The sequence below is a fragment of the Elephantulus edwardii genome, unplaced genomic scaffold (assembly GCF_000299155.1).
Source record: "Elephantulus edwardii isolate Elephantulus edwardi_28Jun2011 unplaced genomic scaffold, EleEdw1.0 scaffold00031, whole genome shotgun sequence".
Classification (NCBI taxonomy): Eukaryota; Metazoa; Chordata; class Mammalia; order Macroscelidea; family Macroscelididae; genus Elephantulus; species Elephantulus edwardii.
In genome coordinates this window covers 11,880,818-11,893,884 of record NW_006399781.1, presented here as the reverse complement: position 1 = coordinate 11,893,884, position 13,067 = coordinate 11,880,818, and the positions used below count along the sequence as shown (strand labels likewise).

The window sequence follows — 13,067 nt, the reverse complement described above, 5'->3', positions numbered from 1 at the left end:
TGGTCCTTAGAGAGGGACATCATGTTTGGGAGAGTGGAGGGACAGCGCAGGAGAGGAAGACCCTCAATGAGACGGATTGATTCTGTGATTGGGGTGGTGGGAATGAGTGTGTCAGAGATGGAGAGGTTGGCACAGGATTGACCAGCATTTAGGGCTTTTGTACATAGGGTCACTATGAAAACAACAACAACCACCACCACCACTGTATAAAAAGCACTATACACCATCACTAAGTAGAATTTATCCTAGAATGGCAAAGTTGGTTTAATAAAAAGAAAAATCAATGAATATACTATATCATCCTTATAGGTTAAAGTAAAAAATATAATAAAATCACATGACTATCTCATATCCACAAAATGCATTTTGAGAAAGATCAATATTTAAATCAATTGAATTTTTATATTTTTACAATGAACAATCTGAAGCTATCATTAAGAAGCCAATTACATCTACATTAGCACCAGAGAAAAAAGAATATAGAAATAAATGTATCAAAAGATGTTACACATGTATATTTAAAACTACAAAGTATCTTTGTAGGAAATCCTATTTAAGTGGAATGTTGTTGTTATTGTTAGGTGCCATTGAATTGAGTATGACTCATAGCAACCCTATGATCTAAAACCAGTCCTGTTCTGCCCCATTCTCATATTCCCTGACACACAAGAGCCCATTGCAGCAGTCACCTTGTCAATCCACCTGGTTGAAGGTCTTCCTCTCATTTGCTGACCCTCTACCATTCCCAATATCATGTCTCTCTCCAAAAATAGCACCTCGTAGTAATATGTGCAAAGTATGCAGGTGAAGCCTTATAATTCTTGCCTCCAAAGAGCACTCTGGTTGCACCCTCTCCAAGACCTAACTATTTGTTTTCTTGGCCATCCATGAGAGTTCAGTGCTCTTCTCCAGCACTACAGCTCAAAGGCATCAATTCTTTTTCTGTCATCCTTATTGATTGTCCATGTCTTGGATGCATATCTAGTAATAGGAAAGACTATGATGGCCTGAATCAGACGCACCTTAGTCATCAAACTGACATCACTACTCCTCAATTACTTGGAAAGGTCCCTAACTGCACATTTTCCCATGCAAAGAATCTCCTTATTTCCTGACTGTTTGTACCAACGGTGTTAATTGTGGATCCCAGCAAGATGAAGCTGTTGACAGTTTCCATTTCCTCTCCATCCATTATGACATTGCCTATTGGTCCAATGGTAAGAATCTGTTTTCTTCATATTGAGATGTAATCCAATGAAGGCTGCATTCCCTGATCTTCTGCAATAAGGGCTTCAAATCCTCCTCACTTTCAGCAAGTAAGGTTGTGTGTCATGTGTCATCTGCGTAACACAGTTTATTGATGAGTCTCCCTCCAATCCTGATGTCACACTCCTCTTCATAGAGTCTAGCTTCTCAGATAATTTGATCAGCATGTAGATTAAACAGGTATCGAGACAGAATACATCCCTGGTGTACTCCCTCCGCAATTCCAAACCATGTAGTGCTCCCTGCTCTGTTCACATAATAGCCTCCTGGCTCAGGTATAGGTTCCTTGTGAGCACAATCAAATGTTCTGGGATTTCCATTCTTCTCAATGTCAGCCACAACTTGTCATGACTCACCCAGTAAAACACCTTTCCATAGTTAATAAAGCACAAATAGACATTCTTCTGGTATTCCTTGCTTTCAGCCAGGATTCATCTGGCATCAGCCATGATATCCCTGGTGCCACGGCTTCTTCTAAACCCCACTTAAACTTCTGGCAGTTTCCTATCTATGTATTGTTCCAGCCAGTTTTGAATGATCTTCAGCAGTATTTTGTTAGCATGTGATATCAATGATATTGTTTGATAATTTCCACATTCAGTTGGATCACCCTTCTTGGGAATAGGAACAAATGTGGACCTCTTTCAATCCATTGGCCAGAGAGCTGTCCTCCAAATTTCCTGGCATGGTGAGTGCATCCAGTGCTGCATCTGTTAATTGAAACAAGTCAATTGGTATCCCATTGAATCCTGGCATCTTATTTTTTGCCAGTGTCTTCAATGCAGCTTCCACTTCCTCTTTCATTACCATTGGCTCCTGTTTTTATGGTACTTCTTGCAATTTTTTCAGTGTCAGTCAATTCTTTCTGGATCATCCATTAAGAAGGCAAAAGGTCATTACAAAAACAGAGGAGAAAGAAAAAACTGAAATGGATTTAGAAGAGACTCTAAAGATTTCACTGGAGTGTTGAGAAGCCAAATCTAAAGCAAAACATGTTAAAGTAAAAGAGCTGAACAGATGATTTCAAAAGGCAGCTCGGGTGGACAAAGCAAAGTATTATAATGGAATGTGCAGAAAGCTGGAATTGGAGAATAAAAATGGAAGACCTCGCTCTGCATTTCTCAAGGTGAGAGAACTGAAAAATAAATTTAGGCCTCATGTTGCAATGCTGAAAAATTCTATGTATTGAATGACCCAGAAAACATCAATATAAGATAGAGGGAATACACAGAGTCACTGTACCAGAAAGAAAGAAACGGAATGAAATCCCTGTACAAATTTGGACTTTTTGGGGGCAGCAAGCTAATTCTAAAATTCATATGAAAAGAAAAGAAATTCAGAACACCTAAAACAATCTTGACTAGGAAGAAAAAGATGATATCTACTTTCTCAGTTCCAAACTTTTTACACAGCTACAAAAATGAAGATATCATGGTACTGGCATAAATATAGACATTAACTAATGGAATATGATAAATATTTCAGAAAAAACTCATATCTACATTAAATTTACTTTCAAGAAATGTGTTTAAACAACCTAGTGTGGCATAGAATAGCCTTTTCAGGAAATAGTATAAAGAGAGCTGGATATTAACATGCAAAAAGATACATTTGGATCCTACCTCACATTGGATAAAGGCCCTCCAAAACTAACTAAAAATGAATCATAGACCTAAAACTATAAAACTATAGGCATAAAACTATAAAACCAGAGTTGTAAATCGTGGATTAGACAAGAAATACTTTTAGACATGATTTTTAAGACTTTTTAATCTTTGTTATTGGCTTAGTGGCGAAAAGCTGTGATGTAATCCCAAAGGCACACTGTTCAAGGCCACCAGTTGCTCTGCGGGAGAATGATGGGCAGTCTCCTCCCATGTGATTGTCTCTGAAAACCTGCCAGGGTTGGTTCTGACTCAATGGTACACAACAAGGTTTTATTTGCAAAGAACATAGGGGTAAGGAAAAGATACTACCTGAGCAGTGTAAGAGGGAGAGTACTGATAGGGAAAACACTCCCCTGACTTAGAAAGTATTTTTTTTAAATAAACATGTTTTATTAATATTTTTTGGTTCACTCTCCCTTGCTTATTTCTATTAACCCTTCAAGATTGGTTCTGTCTGTATATAAACCTTTCCTTAGCTTTTTCTACCAATGGTCTTATACTATAATTATCTTTTTGTGATTGGTCTATCTATCACTCAGCATAATTTTCCTACTCCTATTCATGTTGTGCAGTATTTAACATATTCTGAATAAATTTTTCAGATATATAATATTCCACTTTGTAATATTAATATTCCATAGTTTCTTTAGCTATTTGTCCATTGTTGGGCACTTGTGTTATTTCTTATTCTTTGCTATTATCAATAATGCTGCAATAAACATGGGTGTAGTAGGTCAATTGGTGTTGCACTTCTTATTTCTTTGGGATATATATTTAGAAGTGCGGTGTCAAATCAAAGGCAAACAGTTCAAATCTGCCAGCAGCTCCACGGAAGAGAGATAGGCAATCTACTCCTGAGTGATTTACTGCCTCTGAAAACCCTCTGGATTGTCACCCATGCATTGATTCTGACTCCACGATACATAACAACAGCAACAACAGTATCAGTGGAATTGCTGAATCAAATGGTATTTCTATTCTCAGCTTTCTGAGGAAGTGTCAAATTGTTGTCCATATTAGTTGCAACATTTTAATTCTCAGCACCATTGTATGAGTGTTTCAATCTCTCCCAGAAACTCACCAGCATTCCTTGTTTGATGTCTTATTAAAAATTACTATTTTTCCTTAGATGATATCTCATTTTTTTTTGCATCTAATAGTTAATGAAATGAAGGTTCTTGTTCCATTTTTAGTTTTTGTAGATGGTGTGAGATCTGTATCTTGTTTCAATTTTCTTCAAATAGACATCCAATTTGCCAGTACCATTTGTTAAAGAGGCTGTCTTTTCCTCACTGAAATGGATTTAATTTATTTTTCAAAGATCGGTCATCCATAGGTCAATGAGTTTTCTTCTAGGCCAATTTTATTTCATTAGTCAGCCTTCCTGTCATTGTATCAATATTACACAGTTTTGATTATTGTGATTGTGTAGGAAGTTTTGAAATTATGAGGAGGGTTTTTAGTTTCTTCTTCTACTGTATCTATTTATTTGAGGTATTTTTCCTTTTCATATGAAGTTGATTACTTTTTACTCATCATTGAAGAATGATGCAAGTATTTGGATAGAGATTATATTTTGTCAATTACTCTTGGTAATGGTGCCATTTTCACAATGTTAAGTCTTTCAATCCAAAAACATGATGCATTTTTCTATTAAAGTAAGTCTCTTTGGGTTTCTTAAAGTAGTGTTTTATAGTTTTCTGTGTAGAGTCTTTTGCATCTCTGGTTAGAGCCATTCCTAAACATTTCATCTTTGGGGTTGCTATTGTAAATGGCACTGTTTTCCTTATTTCCTGCTCAGAGTTCTCTTTGTTACTATAGAGAAATCTGGCTAATTTTTGTATAATAATCTTGTACCCTGCCACTTGATGAACTGGGCAGTTAGATTCAGAAATTTTTTTTAACTGGGCTTCGGATTTTCTATATATAGTATCATATCACCTGTAGATGGAGATAGTTTTATTTCTTCTTTGCCAACCTTCATACTTTTTTCTTTTTCTTGCTCTACTGCTCTAGCTAGGACTGCCATATTGAAAAGGTGTGGTGATAGAGGGTAACCTTTTTTCCTGTTCTCAAAGGAAGTGTTTTCAATTTCCATTGAAAGTGATGTTGGCTTCTGGTTTTCTCTACATATTTTTAACTATGTTGAGAAATTTCCTTTCTATCCCTATTTTATTTAGCCTTTTTACCAGAAAAGGGTGTTTGGTCAAATATCTTTTCTGCTTCAATCAAGATAACGTTCTGGCTCTTTTCCTTTGTTTTGTTGATGTAGTTTTGATGGATTGCTTTTCCAATGTTGATCCATCTTTGTATACTTGGTATGAATCTCTCTTAATCATGATGAACTATTTTTTTTAAATGATGTTGGATTTGATCGGTTGGGATTTTGAATATTTTTGCATTTATATTCATGAGGGATACTTGTCTACAATTTTCTTTTTTTAGTGCTATCTTTTCCAGGCTTTGATATTTTGGGGTCATCATTGTGTTATAGAATGAATTTGGGAGTGTTAATTTTTTTTAAGTTATTAAATAGTTTTAGTAAAACTAGTGAGAGTTCTTCTGAATTTTTTATAGCATTCACCAATGAAGTCATCTGAGTCAAGACACTTATTGGACATGTTATGACCTGTTCAACTTCTCTTCCAATGTTACTGTTATGTGCTGCTGAGTTAACTATGACTCAGGGATCTGTTAAAATTTTCTACCTCTTTGTTAGTGTAGGTAAGCAGTGAGTTTCTATAAATTTGTCCATTTTCTCTAAACTGTCAAATTTTGGGGGTATCATTCTTCAATGTACTCTGTTACTCTGTTATTATTCTTTTTATTTCAGTTGATTCTGTTGTGATACCTGCCATCACTCATTCTTTACTTATTTGCAGTTTTTTCTTTATCAGACTTGCCAAAGTTTTTAACATTATTAGTCCTTTTATTATTTAAAAAATTTTTTGTTATTAGTCCTTTTAAAAAAGCAGCTTCTTAGCTTGTCAATGCATTTTATTGTTTTTTTTTTCTGGCTTCTATTTAATTTATTTCTGCTCTGATCTCTATAAGTTTCTTTATTTTGGAGACTATGTATTTATTTGCAGTTCTTTTTTCCAATTGTTGGAGGTGTGTTGTTTTTAGTTTTTTCTATTTCTTTGATGTGCAAGTTTATTTCTATAAATTGACCTAGTGCTTTTGTGCATTCCAAAGATTTTAGCATGTTGTGATTTTATTCTTATTTGTTTCAAGAAAGTTTTCATTTCTTTTTATGTCTTCTATTACCTGATAGTGCTCAAGCAGGGCATTATTTAGTTTCCATGGACTTGATTTCCCCCCTCCAAGTCTTCTTATGGATTTCTAATTTTATGTTATTGTGTTTTGAGAAGGTGTTTGTCATTTGTTTTCCCATTTATGGAGGTTTACCTTGTGACCTAATGTACAGTCTGTTGTGGATAATGTTCCATGTACATCGCAGAGATTGTCAATTGTGCTTTTTATTGGGTGGAATGTCTACAAGATTCAATTGGTTAATTATATTGTTACATTTTCTGCATCTTTGTTGAGTTTCTTTCTCATCATTGGTCCACCACTGAAAGTACTGTATTAAAGTCTTTTACTATTATTGTGGAGTCATCTCTTTCTCTTTTAAAGCTTGTAGAGTTTACTTAATTTATCTTGCAGTTCTTCATTGGGCAAAAAAGTCCCATTAATTATAGTTAAGTTCTCTTGTTCAGTTGGACTTTCGATCATTATATAATAGCTTTCCTTTTATGCTGGCTTTTGTCTTGAAGTCTGTTTTAACAGAAATAAATTTTGCCATTCCTCTTTTTTATTGTCATTATCTATCTATATCTCTATACCTATATCTGTCTATATCCATATCCATGTCCATGTCCACATCCATATCCATATCTATCTATATAGTTGTTTCTGTTGTTGTTAGGTGCCGTCGAGTTGTAGATGACTCAGAGTGACCCTATAAATAAAAGATCTGAGCACTGTTCATAGAGTTTCTGGAGGCAAGACATTTCGCAAGTGAATGCCACTCCTGCTTCCAAGCTTGTTTTAATTGGGAAGCTCCATCAAACACTGTCCACCATGGGAAACCATTATTGCATTTGGCATATCAGTGTCACAGTGTTTAGCATCACAATAACCACGAGTTACCTCTGTACAGCAATGCACAGACCAGTGCCAATTGGAACAAGGTTTGACAAAAATCAATTTATACCAGGCCTGAGGGCCGCAGATTACAATAAACCACCCTGGGCTTGGTAGCATAACTTTCTGTCCACTAGGCCAACATAGCTCTCTAGATGTTGTCATATGTTATTGTTGTAAGGCACTGTGGAGTCCTAGATGATTCATAGTGACCCTATGAACGATCTATCTATCTATATCTATATCTATCTATATCTATATATCTACAGATCTATTTCTTTGTCCTTGTGTCTGAGATGTATGTTTTGTAGACAGCATGTTGATGGGTCATGTTTTCTTAGCCATTCTGCTGCTCTATTACTCTTGAATACCTAATTTAATACACTCACATTCAATGTAATTATTGATAAGTATGATTTTATGGTTGTTTTGCTGCTCTTTTGTGTGTGTATATGATATCACTTAAACCTTTCTTCTATGCACTTTTCTGTGCTGAGTTAACTTTGCTTCTTGCCTTTCTTAACATTTTATTTATTGCTGTTATTAATCAATAGTCATACCTAAAGTTTATGAAATCTTTATAATTTCCTTTTTTAATTTGGTAAGAACCATTACTCATTTTCATGTAGATTACCATAAAAATTTCTGTTTTGTTCTCATCTAAAACAAATTACTTTAAGATCTGGTACAAGGATGGACATAGATATGATTTTTTTAAAAGAAATAACTAAGAGAAAATATAGATGAATTGTTATTGTTGCTGTGTACTGTCAAATCAGAACCGACCCATAGCTGACCCTCCAGGGGGTTTTCAGAGGCAATTAATGGCATGGGAGGAGACTGTCCAGCCTTCTCACATGGAGTAGCTGGTGGATTCAAACTGTGTGCCTTTGGGATTGCAATGTAGCTTCTTACCATTAGGCCACCAGAACTCTTAATTATTATTAAGTCTAGATGGGATTGGCACAGGATAGAGCAGGTTTTAAGGCTGTTGTACATAGGGTCACTATGAGTTGCAGGCAACTTGACAGCACATAACAACAACAACAACAGATGAATTAGACCTAATAATAATAACAAACTCTTATACTTCGAAGAAAATCATTAAGTAAATAAAGATCAGCTCACATCTAGATGGATTCCTATAGCCAAAAGACAGATAATTAAAAGTATTTGCAGGCATGCGCAGAAATTGAGATACTCATAGATTGCTGATGGAATTGAAAAACAGTCACTTTGGAAAATAGTCAGGCAGTCACTTACAAAATTAACTATAGAGTTCCACATGACTCAGCAATTCCACTCTTATGTACATATCCAAGAGAAGAAAAAAAAAAAAGACTGTCCATGGATGGATTATTTATAACAGGCAGACTGTGAAAGTAACTCACATTGTCATTATGTGATATATGAATAAGCTAAATGTGTTCTATTCATGAAATAAAACATTATTCAGCAATAAAGAATAAAAAATTGATTTATGTTGTAACTTGAGTGAAACTTAAAAATCAAACTCAGCTAAAAAGCCAGATACAAAAGACTAAACATCATAAATTGATTTACATAACCACTGAAAATCAGTGCATTTGTTGCTGTAACATATGCATGTAGAATTACAATGTACAATTTACTATTGTCATAAGTGGGAAATGTTGGATGTATAGAAAACATTCAGGCTAGGTAAAGCCATAAAAACAGAAATTAGATTGGTAATTGGCCAAGCTTAGAAAGAGGAATAGGAAATGTCTGCCCATGGCAATTGAGCTTCTTTTGGGGATGACAGAAAAATTCTGAAATTAGTGTTTATATCAACATATCTCTGTGAGATACTAAAAGCTATTGAATTGTATACACTAAGAGGATGGATTTTATAGTTTGTGACTTCATAAAAGTGTTACATCAATAAGGAAATAAAGGGAAGAAGGGCTCCCGGCATGTCTTTGGACAATTGCACTTAAATATATCTTGCCAATTTACATTCACACAGAATGTGCTTCCAATGATTTCAAACCCTTCATCCTAATCTTAGATGCATTTCTTTAAATGAAGCCCTATTTGATTTTGTCCTTCTTCTTCAAGGGTAATCCTTGAAATGAAACATCGTATTATATTTAAAAAGTAATAGGATTTGTTCAGACTAAAGAAAGACCATCACTAACCAATGCAGAGATTCTGGTCACCTGAAGGCACACAGTTCGAATCCACCAGCTACTCTGCAGAAAAAAGATGGGCAATCTCCTCCCGTGTGATTAAACTGCCTCTGTAAACCTGCTGGAGGGTCAGCTATGTGTTGGTTCCGACTTGAAGGTACATAACACAACAACATGATGTAGTGAGTAGTTGTGCTGCCAACACAAAGGCACACAGTTTGAGTCCACCAGTTGCTCTACAGGACAACGATGAACAATTTCCTCCTATGTGAATTATTGCCTCTGAAAACCTGCTGGAAGATCAGCCATTATGAGTCAGTTCCAACTCAATGGTACATAATAACAACAGTGATCACTTTCAGTAGCTGCATCATATGTTGGATAAAAATTCAGATTTATTATGTCTGAACTTGACATATCTTTAACTAGTCAATAAGCTGCTAGATAAGGGCAGGAGGAAGTACCTTAAAATACTTACAATACCTTGTAGATAACTGGTGTGCCACAAATAAGAATACATTAACTAGGGGAGCTCTGGTGGCCTAGTGGTAAGGAGCTGCAACTACAATCCCAGAGGCACAAGGTTCGAATCCACCAGATGCTCTGCCAGGGAAGGAGGGACAATCTCCTCCTGTACCAGTCAGATCTGATTTGATGGTACACTCACACAAAAATAAATAAAAAATTAAAAAATTTAAAAAAAGAATACATTAACTATGAACACAGATCTTAAAGTATGGAGACATTGGGGAACACTCACCACAGAGTTAGAAGGCTGAAGTGGGCAGCTGTCGGCCTGAGATTTGTTACATGGAGACTCTTCAACCAAATATTCCACAAAGTAACCAGGGCCAAACACCCACTGTTAGGAGATAAGAGTTGAAAGGGTAAAAGTCAGACCTTGCCACATAAGCATGCAACTCAGATCTAGAAACATCATATTCGCAGAAACCAAACATTGCTAGAATGAGAATCAATATATCTATTCCATTGACCCTGCCTAATCTAATCATGGTTTTTTATTTGTTCCTTTGAAAGAATAATCACCATATCTTTGTTCACTTTTTAAGAATTTGAATGTGTTCTAAATTTTCCTTTGATGAGTTTTGCTGTTTTCCCTTCCAACAGAATTGCTTCTTAGAGAAATTGTTCTCCCTGTGGTACAGATGCGAAGACAGTGCAAATATTAAAGATGCCTCTCTTTCTCTGGCAGAAGCCCTGGTAACACATTTGAGTCAGCACTGGGCTGCTAATTGCTCCACTGAAGACAATGAGACTGTAGCCTTTTGTAAATATTCAGTCTCAGAAGCCCTATGTTGTTAGGTGCTTTTGAGTTGAGTACAACTCATAGCAACCCTATGAACAACAGATCTGAACCCTATCCTATCTAATGCCGTCCTCACAATTTAAGACACACTCAAGCCCATTGCTGCAGTCACTGTGTCAATTCACCTGGTTGAGGGTCTTCCTTTCTTTCACTGTTCCCCCAATTTCCCAAGCAGGATGTCCTTTCTCCAAGGACTAGCCTCTACTAACTAACAGCACGCCCAAAGTATGTGGAACAAAGCTTCATCATCTTTGCCTCCAAGGAGCACTATGGCTGCACTTTCTCCAAGACATTTTCTTCCCTTTTAGCAGTCCATGGGTTATTCAGTACTCTTCTCCAAAAGCACAGCTCAAAGACATCAATTATTTACCCACTTCCCAACTTTCAGATGCATAGCACATGATTGAAAAGACCATGACATGAAATGAATCAGGCACACTTTAGTCCTCAAACTGACATCAATGCTCCTCAGTAATTTGGAGAGGTCCCTGACTGTAGACTTCTTCAGTGCAATACATCTCCAGACCGAATAGGGTGGCTCTAGTCTGTCCTCCAGAATCAACTGGGAAATAGCAGGCTTGGGTTGTTGTTTTTGTTTGTTTGTTTTTTTAAATTTCTCCAAATTCATATAACTAAACTTTATGAATAGAGTAGTAACAGAAGTAGTAGTAATGGAAGTACTCAATATGGAGTAGCTGTTGACATGCTAAGTTAATGGTCTGTGGTTAGTCAGATAGGAGACTATAGAGCTACAAAATAGAGACCCTAAATTGAATCCCCTAAAAGAACTGTAAAGGTAGGGTCAAGTGTGTCAGAGATGATGAGGACGGCACAGGATGGGGCAAGTTCAGAGCCATTGTCCATAGCATCACTGTGAGCCGTAGTTGACTCGATAGCACTTAAAAACCAACAGTAATAAGGGAGCAATGTGTCCATTTCTCTTCTTGCTCTAAAACCAGTGAAGTTAAAATGTAGTCATTTGACTCTGATAGCAATGCTATGTCAAACTCTGAAACTAAAGAAGGATAGAATATGCTTCAAGTATACCAAAGTAGGGACTACAGAGAAATAGTATCCTTAGATATTATAAAAACCAGAGACTTGGGATTTTACCCTTCCCTTGGGAATCTGTAGCTACAGTAGAAGATGTACCTTATATGTAACTAGTCCGCAGGCATTTTAACCTTACCTGGCTGGAAGCCCTGGTGACTTTGACAAGAGAATACTGCTTGGAGGGGCTCTCTCTGTTGAATTTTGCAAGAGACTCAGTAGCAGCTTCCAAAACATTGGGATCTGACAAATTAGTAGGACTGGGGCAGTCAGGACAGATCATGTGGATTTGTCTTCGAGATACTGTTCAAGTCAGAGGGATCAAACGAAAAATAAAATTCCTCACTGAGTTTCAATTCTATAAATCACAATGGATGTAAAGATAAGAAAAAGGTTAATACTTATTGTTGACAAGGATAGGGTGATAAAGGTAATTTTCTGAAAAGCAAATTGGGGGGGTTTGGAATGAGCATAATTGTTTCTTAATTAAAATCAAAGTAAGATACACTTGACCTCAAACAAGTTAATTTATTGTTGGGATTTTATTCAAGAATGCATTCTATTAAGTAATGCAATTTATTACCTTTGAGTTGGAACCAACCCTCTGCTGAGATTCTGAAGTTGAATGGCATGGACTACCAGACAATAATGTCTTTCTCCCACACAACTGCTTCTTGATTCAAAGCACCAATGAGGTGTGACCCACCAGAACCTCCACATGTCCTATATCATTGTTGTTTGTTATGTGCAGAGGCAGTAAATCACACAGGTCGGCAGTAAATGTCACAGTAGGAGACTTTTCATCTTTCTCACATGGATAAACTGGTGGAACTCCATTCCTCTGGGTTGGCAGTACAAGTCCTTACTACTGGCCTCGTGCTAGGGAGCTGCACTGCTGTCCCAAAGGCATGCAGGAGAAAGATAGGCAATCTCTTCCCATGTGATTAAACTGCTTCTGAAAACCCACTAGAGGCTCAGCGATGAGTTGGTTCTGACTCAGTGATACACAACATCAACAAGCCCACTCCAGCTCCTTTCATATCCTGTGTTGTTGTTCTGTGCCATTGAGTTGCTTGTGACTCACAGCAACACTATGTATAATAGTTCTGAACTCTGTTCTATCCTGAGGCAATCTTACCGTCCTTAACACCATACCTCCGCCCTCACCACCCCCCCAATTAGCATCTGTTTGTAACTGTTCCTCCTTGCTGATTCCCAATATGAAGGGTCAGCCTCTGGTGCCATATCTGCTAGTCTAATCTAAGAGTGGTCTATTGTACAAAGGATTTTTGAAGGTCTGTTATTTTGGAAGTGCAGGGCCAATCCTTCTTCCTAATTTGTCTTAATTAGAATGTTCAGCTTTAAAGCACTATTTGACAGAACAGCATTTTACTCAAAAGAGCTGATGAGAGAGACCTTTCTTTTTTTAAAAAAATTAATTTATTTATTTTTCATTTCAAT

General features: G+C 36.6%; 1 protein-coding gene across 1 annotated transcript in view; it reads right to left on the bottom strand.

Annotated features, from left to right (window-relative positions):
- The window catches only part of FETUB (fetuin B), a 33,837-nt gene that overhangs the window by 8,290 nt on the left and 12,480 nt on the right, over positions 1-13,067 (bottom strand). Inside the window, exons 4-5 of the mRNA XM_006884167.1 lie at positions 11,746-11,909; positions 9,990-10,091 (exon numbers count right to left, since the gene is read on the bottom strand). Of these exons, the coding sequence (XP_006884229.1) occupies positions 9,990-10,091; positions 11,746-11,909 (266 nt within the window). The remainder of the gene's footprint in view (positions 1-9,989; positions 10,092-11,745; positions 11,910-13,067) is intronic.